Source organism: Telopea speciosissima, chromosome 9 (assembly GCF_018873765.1).
Source record: "Telopea speciosissima isolate NSW1024214 ecotype Mountain lineage chromosome 9, Tspe_v1, whole genome shotgun sequence".
NCBI classification, from domain to species: domain Eukaryota; kingdom Viridiplantae; phylum Streptophyta; class Magnoliopsida; order Proteales; family Proteaceae; genus Telopea; species Telopea speciosissima.
Window position 1 is genome coordinate 1,722,587 of NC_057924.1, and position 19,883 is coordinate 1,742,469.

The 19,883-nt window shown below is 37.1% G+C and overlaps 2 protein-coding genes across 2 annotated transcripts; one reads left to right on the plus strand and one right to left on the minus strand.

The window, feature by feature from the left end:
* Window positions 1–941: 941 nt before the first annotated feature.
* LOC122641030 (WEB family protein At5g55860-like) lies at window positions 942–4,085 on the plus strand. Its single transcript, XM_043834346.1, has 2 exons — window positions 942–1,115; window positions 2,114–4,085. Exons 1-2 carry the CDS (start codon window positions 942–944, stop codon window positions 3,890–3,892), a joined length of 1,953 nt encoding a protein of 650 aa, XP_043690281.1. The 3' UTR covers window positions 3,893–4,085.
* A 1,541-nt stretch (window positions 4,086–5,626) lies between these two features.
* Window positions 5,627–14,205, minus strand: LOC122641034 (SEC14 cytosolic factor-like). The gene is made up of 11 exons (XM_043834349.1): window positions 14,085–14,205; window positions 13,948–13,976; window positions 12,603–12,686; window positions 12,445–12,498; window positions 11,670–11,747; window positions 11,424–11,477; window positions 9,111–9,170; window positions 8,942–9,037; window positions 6,662–6,763; window positions 6,371–6,451; window positions 5,627–6,149 (listed from the first exon to the last, which is right to left on the minus strand). The coding sequence occupies exons 1-11, from the start codon at window positions 14,137–14,139 to the stop codon at window positions 5,832–5,834; spliced, it is 1,011 nt and encodes a 336-aa protein (XP_043690284.1). The 5' UTR covers window positions 14,140–14,205; the 3' UTR covers window positions 5,627–5,831.
* Window positions 14,206–19,883: the final 5,678 nt, after the last annotated feature.

Here is a 19,883-nt window from a genome sequence, read left to right on the forward strand (position 1 = left end):
TGCAAAAATTGCTGCTATTTGTGAAGTCAGAGCTTCTGTTGAGAATCAGAGAAGCTTGGGAATGTCAATCCTGATGTGATCAATGTTCGTACAACGGATATTTGGTCAATTACCTAGGATAATTGGATGTTTTGTAATTAAGTGACCCTGTGTAATGGGTGAAATATCCTTTTTGCTAAGGTCCAAACTCACCATGTGTTTCTTTAGTCTATTTGTTATTATCTGGATCTTTGGTGAGCTATAAAATATCATGAGGTTGCGGAACAATTTTGGATTGGAAGAGCAGGTTGAGTACCATTACCGCCCCTACTGGAACTGTAACCAATTGGACTGGTCCTATCTATTAGACACAGTGGATGGGTCGATCTTCAGCAATTCTGTATCTGGTCCTCTGGATACTTATTCCTTTGTACCATCTGATCGATTCGAATCTGGATCAGTATTACCTTTTAATTATTGGGGTTTTGATACTGATTTAAATCCCTGAGGGGAATAGTTTGGTAGTTTGGTATATGAACCCTCCATATCCCAGAATATGAGAGAGAAGCTTTTCTCTCGGTATCCTTCAGGGAAAGCAAAGAAAGGCTTAATTCTTGTGCTCACTATCAGATATTAGAAAATTTTATTTCTATTAATATCTTGCTTTCTTACCTTTAAAAAAAGTTAAACTTGTCTGCAAGAAAAAACAGAAAATTGAGAACATGCAGGTTTCTTAAAACATACCTCTCTTTGCCCTCAATTGGGGTGTTATTTCCTTTGCAGATAAATTACTCCACCTTCTCCCACCAATAAGCTGATTTTACCTTCCTCTTTATATTCCAGCTATTAAAAGGTAGGTTCATGCCTACCACTCTTTCCCTTTTATGTGCCCTCCATAGTAGCTCAGTGATGTATCATTTTTTAACCTATCTTAGCAGGTGGACTGTAGTGGTGAAAACATGATGGTTGTGAAAGTTCGCCAGAATTCAACAGACTCTCCGAGAGCAGCAGAGGTGGGAGAAATAGACACTAGAGCCCCATTCCAATCCGTCAAAGCTGCAGTCAGCTTGTTTGGTGAAGGATCCTCGTCAGGGGAGAAACCTGCCATTAAGAAGTCAAAATCTATTTCTACAGAGGTATTTCTGAAATTGAGTCACTAGATTTGGAGAACTGCGACTCAAACTTATTGGTTTTTCTGATATTAATTAATTAGTTTGAAAATCTGAAAAATGAAATATCTATACCACCACTGTTTGATAGAAGGGGCTCACCTTCCTGGTCAGAAGGCAAAAAGTGGCTAATTGGATGTTCTTATGTTCAATGTGATGGTTATTTTGGCTTCTCTCTAGATCAAGGCCAGACATTATTAAGTTTGGGCCTAATTGACAACTCTAGACTATAATATGGAGACGGACTGTTAATTGGATTATGACACTCTAAAAGATTTTTTCCCCCATAGATATCCCTGTTTTACCACATTGGCAGATTAGGTTCTAGAATCCAATCCAACAGATGGGTGAAAGAGAGGGATAACTGTTAAATTAAACCTAGATAGTCTATAATCATGCCTCCCACTTTTCATCCTTTTTTTTTAGAAATTTTTATTTTTTGTTTAAGATTTTCTTTTATATGATACCAATGGTTCCAATAAATTATCTTAATTTGATTTGAAATGAAACTTAAGTTTCCCCTAGATACTTACTTTTAAGTAGTGGCATTTAATTGCCATAAAAATTATTTTAACTTGTGATGTATCATGCATTTGGCTGGTTGGTGCACACACTTTTAGAGCAATATTTTTATGTAATAGCCAGGGTCAATTGGATGTGAATTTAGTGTTATAAAGTCTTATATTGATGAGGTGATTCTCATTGGTCTTTAGAGTTCAAACTCCACAAATTAGGTAGAGATTACAAGTTCAATGTAATTGGGCTTGGAAGGCCAGGCTTAAATTCCCATTTCACAAACAAAATATATCCAATCCCAACCGTAGAGTAGCAAATTCTTGGCTGGCTGGACTCCAACAGTTCATACAGTGTTTAGAAGAATTTGAAAATACACATAATGCATTAATTTCAATTTGACGATATATGTCTAAGATCTGTGCTTCCAATTTCTTTTTGTTTTGCCACAGAAGGTATTGGCAACGGAGACACAACTTCTCCTGGCCCAAAAAGAGCTAAACAAGCTCAAGGAACAGTTGAAAAATGCAGAAACTACCAAGACACAAGCACTTGCTGAGCTTGAAAAGGCTAAACAAACAGTTGAGGATTTATCCAACAAGCTGGAAAATGTAAATCAGTCTAAGGAATTGGTAATTAAGGAGACAGAGGTGGCAAAGAGCCAAATAACGCAACTAGGAAAAGGGAACTCTAGTCACTCTGTCGGAACTGATGATGCGTGGAAACAGGAGTTGGACAATGCAAGAGAACAGTATGCAGCCACCATTTCTGAACTTGATGCTGCCAAACAAGAACTCAGGAAATTCCGGCAGGATTTTGAGTCATCCGTAGAAGGAAAAGCTGCTGCATTCCAGCAAGTAGCAGAAGCTGAACTTGCAGCCGAGGTTAATGCAGAGAAGGCCGCTGAGCTGTCGAAGGAGCTTGCAACCATAAAAGATTCACTTGGGCATGTGAAGCTTGCTTCTTTGCAAGCCCAGCAGGAGCAAGAAAAGATTCTTGAGGTCAAAAATGCTCAGAGACAGTCTTATAGAGCAGCCCTGGAAGAAGCAGAGAAGAAACTGCTATCTTTGAAGAAAGAGTTTGATCCTGAACTTGCCAGGAACCTCGAAGATAAGCTTGCTGAAACAGCTGCTGAGATCGGGGCTTTACAAAAGGAGAAGGAAAATGCCCAGGCTTCTGATATGGATTCTGTAAGAAATGTGACGTCAGAGCTTGATGGTGCTAAAGAAGCATTGCACAAAGTGGCAGAAGAAGAAAGCACTCTGCGGAGCTTGGTGGAGTCTCTCAAGGTAGAGCTGGAAACAGTGAAGAAAGAACATTCTGAACTGAAAGAGAAGGAAGCCGAAACTGAATCTATTGCTGGAAACTTGCATGTCCAGCTCCGGAAAAGTAAGGCTGAACTTGAGGCAGCCCTTGCCGAAGAATCTAAAGCCAAAGGTGCTTCAGGTGAGCTGATCTCTACCCTCCAACAGTTATCCTTAGAATCGGAAAATGCAAGAAAGGAGGCAGAAGAAACAAAGAGAAATGCTGAAGAGTTGAAGAAAGAAGCTGAAGCCACCCGTGCTGCCCTGGCAGAAGCAGAAAAGACACTACAGATTGCACTGAAAGAGACTGAAGAAGCAAAGGCAGCAGAGGCAAAGGCCCTGGATCAGATTAAGATATTGTCTGAAAGAACCAATGCAGCTCGTGCTTCAACATCAGAATCTGATGCAATGATCACATTATCAAAAGAGGAATTTGAGTCTTTTAGCTGGAAAGTTGAAGAATCTGATAAATTGGCTGAAATGAAAGTAGCCGCAGCAATGGCTCAGGTGGAAGCCATAAAGGCAAGTGAGAATGAAGCACTAAATAGGTTGGAGGCAAGCCAGAAGGAGATTGAGGAGATGAAAGCTACAACGGAGGAGGCTTTGAAGAGGGCAGAGATGGCAGAGGCAGCAAAGAGTGCTGTTGAGGGAGAACTTCGTAGGTGGCGTGAAAGAGAGCAAAAGAGAGCAGCTGAGGCTGCTGCTCTTATTCTTGAATCGGAGGTTTCTGCAGCTTCATCAACACAAAATGCCACGGTTCAGAAGCAGAACCAACCAGAGAAGGTTGTCGGTGTCCCTAAGCTGGATAAAACAAAATCTGGCTCAAGGAAGGTACTGTTGCCCAATCTCAGTGGTATCTTCACTAGGAAGAAGAACCAGGTTGAGGGTGCGTCTCACTCTTACCTCCCTGGGGAGAAACCAGTGTGATTTTTGTGTTTACTGATGACTGTTGTGCCAGTGTGTGAATGACATGAGGGGAAGAAGGGGGGAGGGGGTGGGGATGGGAAGAAAAACACCTCCATGACTTGGTTGTGTAAATTTCAGATCACTAGTGTCTATGTTATTACTTTCCATTGTCTATATCTGAAATATGAAAAGAATAATAAAACTAAATTCTGAAGTAGAGAAAAGAAGAACTTTCGGTGACACAGATAGTTTTGTGATTGTCCTTGGCTTACATAAATCATTAATTAAGGAAAAACATTGTAGAGAAATCTGGTAAGAGTGAGTGGGCAGACTTCTTTGTACCATAAAGGGAAGGCATAAATGATATTACACATCATAACCAAAAGTGATAAAAATCCATTCACTACCTAGTTTTTTATTTTTAGGGCGGAGGGGGTTGGGTTAGAATCATGAAATTATCACATCAGCACAAATGTAATAAAAATGAACCACCTAAATCTGAAATATGTGACTCATTCTGTATTGTTAACATAGCTGACCCCATTTAGTTTGGTGGGATAAGGTTGAGTTGTTGTATAATGTATTGGTATCACCCTATGATGGACTGTTGTGGGTTCTAATAGATTAGTCAACAACAACAACAAAAAACTCACCCTTTTTCCCAACTGAATGGGGTTGGCTACATGGATTTGTGTAAACAAAGTTAAAAAAACTGACGGTTACATAAATAAAATGAAATAAGACGAATGAAAAAACGAGAGATCATAAAAGATAAGTGAGAGAGTAAGAGGGAAGGAGAATCTCAGTTAAATGGGGTCGACTACATGTATCCTTGCTTTTCTAATAGGCTTTATCTGAGTTCATATTTGGGACAAGACCTAGACTATACATGTCCTTCCACACTACTATGGTCACAATTTAGAGCTGCCCCTAGTTCTTTTAACTCCTTCAATCAGGATCAACTCATTCCTCCTTACTAGGGCGTCCCTAAGCCTTCGCTGAATATGGCCATACCACCTTGGACGGCTTTCTTTGAATTTGTCATTGATTGGGGCAACACCCAATTCAACTCTAATACGTTCATTTGTCACTTTACCTTCCTAGTTTTGCCGCACATCCCTCAGTCCTAAAGAACTTTCTTTTAAGCTTTAAAGAGATACACCGATCACTTGTCAAATATTCTGCTGTTCTTTTTCTAAGATTTTTTCTTGGTTCTGTTTGTTTCCATGTAAGGTGGTGAAGAGAAAACTTTCCTGTAAAGTAGGATTATTCACTGTTTGTTTTGAAGTACAACATAAAAAATAAAAAAATGAAAAATAAATTTTTTTTAATATAAAATATTATTAACATTAAAATGTTTTCAATGAAACTAGAGCTCAGCATCTCTATCCAAATCTATAGATTACTTGCTAAGCACACAACATTTCAGGCAAATATGTTTATACATGTATGTTGCCTGTCTAGGAATAAAGAAAAGGTTTTCTTGAACAAGATCTGAGTATTGTTCTAGTAAATCCCCTTGTAGGGTTGCAATTGCTGGGCATGGTAGCGGTGGCAGATTAAGAGAAGGGTCTGAATATGACTAATAAAATTTGACATGTAACCACTCCATTTCCCCATCCATCTTTTATTAGGTCAGAAATGGGAAAAGATCCCAATTCTTCCAACCATTTAAAGCTCATATTTTTTTACTAAGGTTTACACTACTCTTTCTTTAGCTTTCTCAGGCAGAGATGGCTCCATCTGTATGTCAACTTACATAACCAAATTAGCTTTCCTATGAAGCCTGCATCAAGCTAATGCAAGCACGTACTATTACATCCCATAGCATGGACACCCACAATCTGGGAGGAGCTGCAAAACCCTACCCGTGGCCCTCATGTTGAGATGTCACAACATGATTGAGCCCCGAAGTGTCGAATTGTGATATCTTATGTTACATACACCATTTCCTCCCATCTCATTCACCATTGATTTTCAGGTTATCCGGTGAATGCGAGAACCCATTCTGATCCCGGAGCTTGTGGAACTCAGATTCAATGGTTTGAGCAATCTTCGTGTCTTCTGGGTTTGGCTCAGGCACATCTACATGGAAAGAACATTGTTTGATGGGTGCAACAGATTCTAGTCTCAAGGATTTCTGCTTGATGTAATTGTAGAGATCCTGATGAAAGGCATGGTCCAAGGAGAAGCAGTCATCCGTTCCATTAGTTGAATGCCGGGACGAACCCGAACCTTCTCTTTTGCAGAAATGCGGAAGGGATGCATGGTCCATTATCTACATACATGATGCAGGTTCACAAAAATTAAAGCTCTGTTATTGGATCATAAAGTGAGTATGATGATTAATAACGTGAATTTAATCGAGAATGGACCTAATGTCCTAAAATAAATCCTCCGCCAAGTACAATGACTTCCATATTTATATGCGGGCCTCATAAACTGGTCATATTAAAAAATAAACTACTTCACACGAAAAAATACATCAGATGATCTCACCTTCAGCAACTCAACTCTACCACACCCTTGCAGCACCTGAATTTTCCTCCTTGTCCGCTCTTGCAATAGAGGCTTAACTACCTGTCAAAAGTTTGGGAGAATGCACAAAGTTGGCATGCCAGCTGAGCTATACATTGTAATGGAAAGAACCACATATTTTACCCTTGCAAGAACTTACAAAAACAACAGCTGATGGGTGATTAAGATCTTGCACCGTATGCACAAAATCAAAAAACCACAACATAGAGGAACATTAGGTTTCAAATCCAGAAGAGAAGACAAAGGGCTAACCTTCCAACAAGCTGAAAATATGTATGGAGCATTCACAATGTAATATGTATCTGTCTTCTCTGGATAGTTTAGATCATCAACAGTAGATATAGCCGTCAATAGCTGCATTAGCAAATGATTTATAATAATGTTAAACAAACACTAAAGCCAAACTGGTTTAAGGTAGGAGCATACTTACATAGAAAATAATTATCTAAAAATAAGTAATTATCCAAAAAATGTTCACTATAAATGGAGACAAGCCTTTTGATCATGTAACTCTTACCAGAGAAATGCACATGAACAAAGATAAATATTGAAGAATCATAAAATGAAACAATAAATACTTAATGGGAAAATATACACTTCACAGTTGTTTGTGAACTAACATCAATTTCCTGCACATTTTTTGCTCCTAATTGCTCTTGGACAGGATACTAACAGAAAGATTAAAAATGGTCATCTCACTTATACTCCTTGAAAACTGTGGAAACACTTATTTCCCTCTAGAACATGTGCTCATGGACTTAAAGGTCACTTCATTGGGCTGCCCCTTGTCATTGACAGCAACAAGGGCATAGCTAACTGTTGAGGCCTTCTTTCTCCGATAACAGTTCTGCTAATATGACTTGTTCTAAGATGAGCTGTGGTTGGAATAAAGGTTTCTGAAGATGACAAGCACATCTCCTGTCTGAATGAAGTCAATCAAAAGTCAATAAACCCATCCTTACCTATGGCATTCAAATGGAAGAAAACTGATTTGACTTTTCTACGTCTCTGGACAGGTCTAATATCTTCTTTCCTCTCCCCTCATCTAAAGAATCATTGTAAACGGTACCAAACTAGCCTTCTCTCTGGTAGATCCCAACCACTAGAGATGCAGTTTTAAATGGCATTGTTGCTTGGCAGCACCTGAAAACCATCTGTGACTGGTATAATGTTGCAACACAATAGTAGATTAATCTAACACCAATCTCTGCAACTAAAAGGAGGCTTCTTAAGCTCAAGTCCAAGTGGGCACAACAGTTCAACTAGGTTAACGCCCACAAGGCCATCAACATGAGAGTAGTCATAGCTCACTTTTAGTGCAGAAAATAGGGTCGCTAAAGTTTTCTCAGCAACTTGAGCCCTCAGGGGAATGGGAAATGGAAAGGGACTATTTCCCTCATGCTCCAAGTACTACCTTCGTTTACCACTATACCCTGTCAAAGAATCTATACTTTAACTGTGCATTGATCATAGATTTTGTTCAAAATTGTGCTTTTAACCCTACATCAAGTCTCACTTCTACTACTGTTGATTTCAGGGCAAACTGGCAGAGTTTCGATGGCAAGTCACTGACAGTAATGCCAATTATCACTGAGATTTTATATATCAAAATCAATTCATGAATCAATTGAAGGGTAGAACATGGGTGGGGTTAAAAAAGAATCAACTGACCAACTCATCCCAACATTAGCTGATTTGGGTTGCCATATCAAAACCTTGGGGTGTGCTTGGGACAGCATATTCGTACCTGAACTCATGTCAGCTCAGGATGAGCTTGGGCTAGAAACTCATTTATTCAATATTTCAATCTAGACAGACTGTTCAACTGGTTCTCTAATAAGGATCAGTTTGGTTGGCTCCAGGAATGGCAGCAGGGCAGATTCAGTGGGGTTATCACCAATACCATTCACATACTCGCTTAGAATAGAGCAAAACCATACCTTACCTGCTCCACAAAACATGCACGGGGCTCCTAATTTTACAAGTTAAAGGGAATGAGTATCCACAGGCAGAGGTGTGGTGGGGCACGTACCCTGTGTTTTTCAAATACCATAACTGACCTTAACATGAAAATAGTTGCACTATACCTGAACCATATAGGGTAGGGCGGAGGTAGATACCCGCTTCAAGCCGCCCCATTGCCATTCCTGGTTGTCTTTGTGGGTCGAGGCAATTTTGCTAGGGAGATGGCCCAATTAGACCCTAACTTTTAAGTAGAAAATAAGCAAGCAAAATCATGCAAACCAAACCCAGAGAAAGGAAATGGATGGGTTCAGGTATGTCATTGTGTTGGAATTAGAATCCCCACAAGAGGCCTTAGAAAAGGGGATAACGAGGAGGGAGATTCAACTTGCTTTACCCCCTCCCTCTGGAGGGAAAACGGGGGGGGGGGGGGGGTGATGAAAATTTAGACCCTGCTTGCTTTTCCCCCTCCCTCCTCCATTTCCTTCCCCAAGCTACTTGGAAGTTTCCCACATAAAACAATTACAATTGACCAAAGAAAAAGGAGTTTCTAAAATCAATAGAAAATACCTTAATTTGGCTTAGTGCTGATAGCTTTAGACCAGTCATATCCAAAACCTTCACACAGGTGCCAATAAGATGCCCATATTTCTTTGTTGCTGAAGGCTACAACAAAATCTACTAAGTTACAAAAATGAATAGACACAGAAACTAAGCAGCTTTGGAATGTTATACTCACCAAAATAACACGGTCCCGATATTCATTAATTTGGATGTGTGACTGAATATAGTAATGAACCTATATGAAACAGAGTACAGTAAATTATCATAAAAACTGGAACTAAATGAAGGTATGCACAGATGCACCATGTAGTAAGACAACACAACAGAAGAAGCAAATCCCAATTTATGGGTGCTATTGAAGAAAATTCAATTAATTGTGTTGCATATACATGTATATTCCCTTGAAACTATATAACAATGACAGCCCTGTTTATCATTTTATGCCTGCCCCTCAACATGTTGGACACTGACAACATCTCGGCACAGCAGGAAACGTAATGAGGAGAGAGAGATGCAGGGATGTAATATAATCAAATTTGTTGGCATAAAGAAACACAATTCTAGTCACACCGAGATGACTGCCTAACCACTGGGGGCCTACTATGCCAAAAGCGAGAGAAACCCCATCCCTCTCTTTCCTTTTTGCCATGTCGCCACACAGAAGGGACATGGGGAGGTAAAAAGGGGGATCCTATCAACTTCTTCCGACCTAGGATAATAAGCTCATGGGCTTGGTCTTACTTCACCTCCTTTTCAGGGAGAACTAATGCTGTTGGGTATTATGGTTTGACATTGCTTCACACCCAAAATGAAGCGAGCTACGTCTGAGCTAAGCTTAGAGATGGAAGTCTTCTTTCATAATGGTAAAGGTCGTGATGCCAGAGGAATCATTACCGCAGGGCATAGAGGGGGAAGTTATAAGCGTCCGTTGTTTTCCTTTACTTTTAGAGAAGGAAACAGGGCGGCAGACTGGTTGGCAAATTATGCATGTGAATTGGGAACTAACTCTCTGTTTAGTTCTGATTCTACTATTCCTTTGGATCTCAGGCGGATATTGCGCAAGGATGTTACAGGTCTTCCAGTCTTGAGAAAGCAATAGGTGCTTTTTGGGTTTTGTAAGGGAGAGAGATCCTTTTTTTGAGTGAGTGACTTAGTTTGTTCTCCTTTTCAGGTTGGGGTAAGGCGGGAATGTTCCCCCCTTGTATTTATTCTATTTGATTGATTCTGATTTTAATAAAAATTTTAAGGGACAGCCCGGGTCCCAGAGAATGTTTGGGATAAAAAAAAAAGATGACTGCCTAACCCTAGCAGAATGATGCAGGTCCATGGATGTATCTGCATGTCAAGTTCTAGTCACACCAAGATGACTGCCTAACCCTAGCAGAAAGATACAGGTACATGGATGTATCTGCATGTCAAGTTCCAAGGCTTCCATGTTAGACACATACCCATGTACTTGCCACATATCCATCAGGTTTATGTAAATCTACACGATAATTTCAACAATTTTTTCCTTTTTGTCTTAATGACTAAAGCCATGATAAAGTATCAACCATTAATCTTTTTTAAGCGGAGTTATATTTTAAGAAATTTCATCAGAATCCTTAATCACTGAGCATAGATGTGTCTCAATTCCTTTAGGAGTTGCCTTTAAGGAGAAAAGCTGGAGAAGGTGTTTGTGTGGATTTTCCCACCATTCTAGACCTCTATTCATTCAGACACGACATTTCTCTGGTGGACGCAAACTTCTGTCTGACCCCTTTTCCATCTATAAGTTCCAAGCTCCCTTAGTGATACCATATCTTTTTCCTTCATCCCAGTCCACAGAAGGGCTCAGTGGTCTATCATTCTGGGAACCATTTGTGGATCTTTTAAAGCCGACAAAGAATAGAATTGTCAATAAAAGGAAGACTATGTTATCATTAACCTTTAGAGATTGCCCAGGGAGATAGAATAAGATTCAGTGAAAGATTTTAGCAACAGAGATAAAAAATTTCAGGTTCAGCATGAAATGGATAAAGTGACAAGCTACCATTAATCTTATCTGGGCAGATGCTACTTAAGAAGACATGAACTAACTTTTAGGAGGAGCTGTTAACACAAGAAATTTCATGATTTAGTGAACTTTGGCAAGTCTATTATTTTTGTACGAATCTAGCAGGTTAAATAAAGGTGGTTATCCTCTAGGTTATTTTTTTTTTACTTCTATTTTTCCTGACAAACAAATAAATGATTTAAGAAGACCACACACACGATCCCCATATTAAAATACTACATGCATTAGATCAAAATGGTTTGATCATCTAGAGTTTAGACAAAGAGAACGAGTTTTACCAAATTGTTAAATTATTTTGAAAAATACACACGTTCTTTTTGTTTCTCCACATTGTGAATCATAAGTCGTAATTTTTAGTTCAGCAAAAAAAAAAAATTAGCATCACAATAGTAAGACGGTAGAAAGAAACTAAAGAAATATGGTAAGCCTTACAGATGCTTTGTCATATTTGCTGAGCCCAACGCCAATGGCAAAAACGGGGACACCCTGTCAAAAAACCAAAGAGGCTAAAACTTAAAATGTGGACACAAGGGGAAAATTTGTAATTATCACAAAGGTGCTTTTGGTGGAATTTAGTTGATTTTGTCAACAAAGATGACAGCATTATTTAGCAAGACATTATACACCACACTATAATGGTATGATGCCAGGTGGAATTCAATAAAACTGCATGTATACCTCTTTTGTATAACCTGACATTCCTATAAGCTGCGAGTCACGCACTGCTCTATAGAGGTCTGTCGGAGAGATTGGTTTCTGTGCAAAGAAAAAGTAGTCAAATTAGTAGCATACAGGCACAATGCGAAGCATTGCATCTATAAGTTTCCTTCACAACAAGATCATCAAGAATCTTCTCAAAATACTGCAGTATAACTCTCCAACATTATGCATGAAGTTTTCATAGTAGTAGTAAAGATACAGGGCACAATCTTGCTGATTCAAGCCAAGGCTCTCTCCCATCTTATTTGTAAATCTTAACCAACTACGGTAATTTCAAGTTCTACAGCCTGCCTACCCTTCATATCAAGAAAATGTAATCTAGAAACGGTCATATACTTCCACATTTTCCACGATAGCATGAATATATGCTATTTGATGTTCAAGGATTGACTTATGAAGAGGAAATATCATTGCACAGAAGATAACACTAGATAATCAACAATTCATTTTTTTTATGAATATTCATGCACTGCATTCACAGCTGCTATCTACACCAACTCAGCAAGACAATTATGTTCTTTCTTTAAAATAATATATCCCACAAGTTACAACATGCAACAATTTAACCAGATCCATTCAATCAAACACTAGATGGCCAAATATATATTTTTGGCAGACAACAGAAGCAGCAATGAATTGTGCACATGCATAAAATGGGAAAGTATTTAAATTAGATTAGCTACATTGTAAGATGTAAATTTGATATTATTTATCTAGTATCATGAATTCTCACCGCCAATATATTGTCAATCTCATTTTGTATTCTCCAGTTTAAACAATCCACCAACTGAAACACAATAGGGGCATTATCAGTACAAAATAAGAAAAGAGAGGAAGCATATATTTTACACTTTGGCAAAAGCACAGTTCTGAAGATTAACAGAATCTCACCATTTTATGCGCTTTGGGAATATTCCACTCTCTTGCCTTGAGAAACCGCACCAAGGTTTCTTTCGGATATCCTTGATGCATATTCTGAATCATTAAGAAGCAAATAATAAGAAGAAGCATTTGTAAAACTCATAAATCAGAAAGTCTTCCCATTCAATGACTAGCCGTCAGGTATTACAAAAGACACAAGCAAGGTTGCCTAGAAACAGTATAAAAAAGAGCATCAAAGCCCGAAAACCAGACATTGACTTAGATGGCAACATTCACTGTGACCAATTACTTATTTCTAACCAACATGAGATCTAGGTTATCTTCTTATTGAATGTGATGACATCCCATCCGCCAATCTTCTTCTTTTTTTTTTTTAACTGTAACCATAATAAAGTCTACAGTTGGCATGAATTTTATACCAAGGAATTGTACCATGTAACCTGCAGTTTAACAGATATGAAAAGTTTCAATTCCATCATTTACCCTCCTGATACTCCTTCCGAATCTCTTCCCTGCTCCTTCCAGCCACTCATGACCTGGCTAATCTACTTAAGCTCAAGATTACTTGATGTGGAGCAACAGACATGAATATGTGAACCAAAATAATTCTTTAGTAGTTCTATCCTGTAATTTAGCTTGCTATGCGGGGCAGGAGAGGTTGACAATCATAAAAGAAAGAAACAAATGAAGAAGAAGGGCCCATATTATTTCATCACTAGCCTACTGAAAGAGATCAGGTAGTTCTAACAAAAAGAAAACCTCGCATCACATGGTTTCACTGAATTGAGGGTGAAAAGCACGTCAGATCCTCCAACTGCTGCACTAGATATGAGGTAAATTGGCAGCAAAAGTAGCCCATTGCCAAATTCCAGAAACACCCAGAACCCCGTGTGGTACAAATCAATTACAAAGCTCAAACAATTCTGTTTAATTATTACAAACATTATGGGATCAAACTTTAGTAACAACACAAAAGGAAAAACATTAAAAGGGCAAGCTCAAATTCGAAGAATGGCTGATTATATCTCAAATTTCACCATTTCAAAGAACAAAGTACCGCCTCGCCTAACTACATTCACAGAATCACAGTAACACTTCAAAGATACGATGAGTATGTGTGAGAAAAAACTCAAAATTTTTCATGGATCTTAAAATTAACAAATGGAACTAATCAAAAGAAGTCTTACAGCTGCACAACGCAAGCAAATAAACAGAGATCAAGTCGAGAGTACTACACCCAATGATCAAAAAATAATCCTCCAAATTCCCACCCGGAAAAAAAAAATACCATTACCATGTGAATGAAAAAAAAATAGTGTACAGTTCAAACGAACACAGATAGAGGTCTACCAACCTGAAAGGATTTCTTCAATGGCTCATCGACTGCAAACAAAGAGAGGGAGGAAGAAAAAAAAAAGTGAGAAAACTTTTTAGGGATTTTCAATCTAAGATCAGTGATCTTGAAGAAGAGAGGAGATCAAGTGAAGTTACCCTGATCGATTAAAGCTTGGAACTGCTTGATCGCATCTTGAGGAACGAGTCCCATTTTCCCCTTTTTTTTCCCTCTAAAACTTTCTCTAAGTTAAAGATATATATATTAAGTAAGTTGGATCAAAATTAGTTCTTTTTTTTCTTCTTTCTTTTCTCCTCTTTACTGAACAAAGAAGAAAGAAAGAAAGAACGAAAGAAGGAAAGAAACAAGAAGAAGAAGAAACAAGAGAGAGAGAGAGAAAGAGAAAGAGAGAAAGGCGGGCCTTGAGAACTCTCCTCTCTGAAGATTGAAGCTCTGACCTCTGGTGTATTTTATCATGAAAGATATTGCCAAAAAAAAATAAAAAATCTATATTACACATAATTTGAGTTTGTAAATAATTCAATCAAAAATATTAAAAGAATTTTTTTGGTAGGAATATACTAAGAGATAATTTGAAACGTAATATATATGACAATAATGTTTCGTCATATATATATATATATATTACTTAAATTTGAATTTATAAATAAAGAAAATGAAAGCTGTAGTAAAATTGACATCTTTGTCCATGTAGGGCAAAGCGTGTGCATTTAAGATCTTACACGCGTGGAGTGGAGGTGCTGAGAACGTTTAGCGTAAGGTTTCGTGACACGTATAAAAAAAAATATTCGGTATGATTTGGTACAGGTATTGGGTAAGGTATCGGTATGGTATGGTGTATTTTTAGCATTTTATCCATATCAATACCATATCAAATACCGATTCGGTACATGTATCTCATACTGAATTTATTCAATGCGTTTCGGTATAGATAATTCGATATAGAAACGATATCGATATACAGTACACAATTAACATTGACACCCTTAGCAGCAGGTTATTATTATTGTTAGGGGAAAGTTTTCATACATGGCTGTGTAAGGCGTGTATGTGAGAGGGTGAGAGTTTTCAAGGCATTAATTAATGAGTGGATGCTTACACGGCTGTGTATAAAAACTTCTCCCTTATTGTTATTATTATTATTTTTTTTAATCTTGGGTCATACCAATGAATCGGTTAATATTCACGATTGGCCTCAATCGATACTGATCCGCGATTCAGACAAATCAACAATCATATAGCTATGGGTGTCAATCAGTTCTCGATCCTATATTTTTTGTTCAATTTAAGATACAATATGTAAAAATGGAAATTGGATTTTATTCTGTTTTTTAAATTTGTTTCATTCGATCCACATACCGTTTTATTAATTTGGTTCAAATTTGATTTAAGTGGAATTATTTTATTGAAACAAAGGCCTTAATAATGAGCACCGAACCCCAACAACCTTCCCTGCGCAAACCTTTCCGTTTTGAAGCTCTCTGGTTTCAAGAATCCTCTTTCCATGACTTCGCCGCCAGGCTTGGACCAACCTCATAAAGGTATAGTCCTACAATGTCAAATATGATACATTTCAACAGCTTTCTCAAAACTTAACAAACACACATGATTTTGGGTTTAGTGTGATTTAAGATCAATTTATATGATTATACTCTACTTGGTTTAGTACAAACCGGTGATTTCTAGTCTAAAATCAAAATTGAAATTAAATTGAATGAATTTTAATTTTCAAAATCAAACTCGGATTGATTTTTTGCTCTCCCAGTTCAATTTAAATTTTAAGGGAAAAAAGTTTAGTACAATGCTAGCTCAGAAGTAAAATTACATAGTCCTCATACGAGGAGGTTATAGGTCATAAATGTTTCTCCACCTTTTATCGGATTCCAAAAGAGATTCCCTTATTGGTCCAAAACTGCATCACACTTTTAAATGATCAAATTTGGTTTTCGACTTTAAATTAACATTTTTTTTTTTAATTTAAAAATTAACTTCTTCGGGTAATAGTGCTTAGAGAAATATTTAAGGAAACAAAGCTGTTCAATGAACACATGATAGTCGCACATGGGGACCGGTGGTGGACCCCATTCCAAAAGGGCGTGGCCAGTGCACGGATTGGGATTCCGGCCATTGGGTGATCTCACATAGCATCTGGCTTACCTTTTTCCATAATTTCACACTTCTTATAGGTTTAAGCTTCGTTGTATTAGTGTATTCCACCAATTAAAAAAAACCAGTAGTATCTAATGATCTGGACCCACCACTAAATTGGGATTTACTGGATAAATTGGTTATGTGTGGAGGATTCCATTATTAATTTTTTTGGGAGAGGGTTGGGTATGGTGCCAGCTTTTAGTTTTCAAAGCAAATGGATCTTTTCCAAAAGGGAGGAGAGAGAATGACATATTCTGGTCACCTGACGGCTTGCTCAGCCTTTTTCTTCTTCTACTTACGAAAAGAGTGAAAAGAAGGGATCCGATTCCTCTCCACCGAGTGGAGAGCCCGATGAGGCATCTGACGATTGGACTGTGCCGCACACATCTCAACTCTTGCCTAGTCAACCATTGGGATGTGTGCGGCACAACCTAACCATCTGATACCTCATTAGGCTCTCCACTCAGTGAAGAGGAGTCCAATTTGAAAAGAAGAGGGAAGCTCAAAACTCAAAAGAAATCTTTCCTATACATATGTAGCCCCAGGTGATGAATTTGTAATTGGAGCCTTATGTTATCATTAACTTTCACCTTATTATACATATGATGAAAAAAATTTATTTTCCCCCATACTAATTAAAGGGTCAAATCTCCATGGTAAAGAGAGAAAGTGGATCTTTCGTAGATTACCACATGACAGTTTGGTGCTGGCTAGCTAGCAGTCTAGCACCAAATCTTTTCATATAAAAAATGCTAAAGTTAAAAAGAGAAATATATTAAAGTGGAAAAAAAATAAGATTACAGAAGTAACGTCGTAGTATGTTTGGATGGGAAACAACCAAGACTCGAATAGATAGATTCATCTTCATCTTCAACAAGAAAAACTACCTAAGGAACAAGACAACATGAAAGAACTTAAAGAAAACAAAATTGAGATATGCCAAAAGCATCCCACATGACATCATAATAAATAAGACCCGGATGATGATCAATAACAAATAACAAAAGCTGCCTTCTTCGTGAGGGCATCGACTACCACATCGCGCCAAATCCATTCATGGTGTCTACATTGTTAGTTGTTTATGTGTTGAATTTTATAAAAATTCTATTCGTTATATTTTTTGAAAATCGATTTGTTTATTTTATATAAAAAAAAAAAAAAACTAGAAAAATAAGAGAAAATCCCAATATATAATGGACACTAAAGTTGAATTATAACATATTTAGAATATGTATCTATTTGCAAGAAAAGTACCATATCATATTGTCCACATAATAAAGACTGCTGCTTGGGTAGTTGGTTGGAGCCTTGCAAGTAAAGTTCATGCTCCTTAGTAGGATGACAATATATATAAGGAAAAAGAACTCTGTCCTGGAGTGTGGCCTACAGTAGCACTCCTATGAGTCTATATCTCTCCTCTCCATATGAAAAGACACTTATGCCCCTTTATTTTGTGGAGGAGAGAGATAGACACATGGGAGTGCTGGCGTAGGTTACACTCCTGGATAAAAAACTAAAATCTATACTACAAAATTTTATCTACATTGTCTGATGTGTCTCCTATGTCAAATATAATACCATTAGTATATTTATTTTTTTATGACAACCATATATAATATTGGTCAACTAACATATACTGTCTTTTTTTTTTTTTTCTGGTAATAACTAACATGTACTATCTGAACATGATATTTTATGTATTGGTTATAGGAAAACTCTCATTAACTATTGCACTATTAAAAAAAAGTTTTAAGTAGAAATTTAAGGTAACAAAACAAACAATAATGGGAGTAAAATGGGAATCCAATTCCATTGACCAGATTTTATCACATGGCAAATCTAATGCAAGCTGTTATATGGTAAGGATACATAATATATTTGCTCATATTTCAAATTTGTGATAATGCAATAATGTTATCCATCATTTATTATTTCATATATTCTCATGTTCTTTTTCATTGTTCAAATTCTTCTCAACAAATTGTGTTTTTGGAATCTCTTTCTTCTTCCTTTTTTATATCTAGAGAAATGGAGCTAGTTTGATTCAATTATAGCATAATATAATTAATCTTTGTTAAAAAAATAAAATAGACACTACTTGAGCAATGATACCATTTATTTCTTCTTTTTTTTGGGGGGGGGGGGGGGTGTGCTTGTGGGAGCATAAAAAACACTTTAAAGACCAATATGGTGGGTGAAGTGGTGGTAATTAGTTGTTTAAATTAGAGTGGAAACAAAAAATTAAGGGAAGTAGTTTTTTGTCCAGGAGTGTGGCCTACGCTAGCTCTCTCATGTGTCTATCTCTCTCCTCCTCAAAATAAAGGGGCAGAGGTGTCTTTTCAAATGGGGAGGAGAGAGGTAGATTCAAGGGAGTGCTGGCGCAGGCCACACTCCCGGACAGAGAACTTTCTCCCAAATAATGTTTGAAACTACTTGATCCTTTACGAACTCCTCGTTTTCCCCTTGAGGAAGACCAAATTCTCACACTAGATTGGGATTGGGAACAACGGAAGAATCAATTCAAATCATGGATCTTCTAATTGAAAGAGATCTTGAAATTCTCACTAATTCTTAGTAGACCAAGTCAAAACAACTCAAAACATATGGATTTGGTATTTTGAAACTCGATTAGATTAAATTGAATCAAATACTTTGAAACCTAGATTGAGGTAAATCCCTAAAACTTTGAATTTTCTCAATAATAATTTTTTTTTTTTTTCCATTTTCCCTTATTTTTGGATTTGGATAACTGAATGCATGTCTATAAACATGATCAATGCATTCATCGCTGATTAGTTCATAGATTCAATTTTATATTTATACCTTATGTATCAAGGATGGCTCGAAGAAGTTTGACTTCTTGGAATTTTTTATTTTTATTTTTAAAATTTTATTTTGGGAATTATTAAAAAGGTAAAAAAACATGTTTTTTTAGTTTTATGAGAAAATGCTTTCAAAAAACATGAATTCATGAGAAATTGATGATAGTGACATTTTACTTTAATATTTTATGAAAAAAATTGACTCGAAATTGAATTGCACCAGAACTCATATTGTACATAAATTTGTCGCGTGTTTTGTTTAAAGTTGTAGATATTCAAAACTCCTTTGGCTTTTGAGGATTGATAATAATAGTTCATGGTTGTGGAATAGGGAAGATTTTATGTCAGCTATGCCTTTTTCTTTAGATGGGGATTAGGCATCCCTCATTATCTATCTATTATTTATGCTTGCGAAAGAAGAAAAAAAAAATGAGGACCCCCATTTCTCTTTACCAATAGTGAAGAGATTCTTTGTCTGTGTTGCGTTTAGATAGGACTCTAAAGTTAATGTCGGAGTTCTTACATTAAGAGAAACTTTCTCTAAAAAATAAAGTGTTATTGTATTGCCTCTTTCATTTCTTCTATGACGAAAGTTTTAAAGTTTTTTTTTTCCACTGTGGGTAATGAGAATCTAACCCTTGGAATGTCCTTATTCCTTCTTCCCTTCATCGTTCTATATCAGAAATAACTTTTGGCATTATTCTTGGAATTCCATCCAATAATCAAAATCCGTGGATAAAAAATTATCTCTTCAACGTGAGTGAAGGAAAACTCAATCTTTTTTCTTTCTATCTTTTAGTTTCTTTTTAAGATCAAATTTTCTTTGATCAGTGAGTTTGATCGATGTCCATAAGATATCACGCAATGTAGAAAAGATATGTTCGACCATTCATAAATAAGAGGAATGTTTTAAAAACTTACGATGATGGGTTTTCTATCACCGGAATACCGGATGGTCAATAA

What these genes read in the sequence shown, in the direction of transcription:
- LOC122641034 (XM_043834349.1), bottom strand. Translation starts at nt 14,139, where the DNA reads ATGGGACTCGTTCCTCAAGATGCGATCAAGCAGTTCCAAGCTTTAATC. An exon ending in CATTGAAGAAATCCTTTCAG is followed by an intron (nt 12,687 to 13,947) that starts GTTGGTAGACCT and finishes TTAATGATTCAG; the next exon opens with AATATGCATCAAGGATATCC. An exon ending in TTCCCAAAGCGCATAAAATG is followed by an intron (nt 12,499 to 12,602) that starts GTGAGATTCTGT and finishes ATTGTGTTTCAG; the next exon opens with TTGGTGGATTGTTTAAACTG.
- LOC122641030 (XM_043834346.1), top strand. Translation starts at nt 942, where the DNA reads ATGGTTGTGAAAGTTCGCCAGAATTCAACAGACTCTCCGAGAGCAGCA. An exon ending in CAAAATCTATTTCTACAGAG is followed by an intron (nt 1,116 to 2,113) that starts GTATTTCTGAAA and finishes GTTTTGCCACAG; the next exon opens with AAGGTATTGGCAACGGAGAC.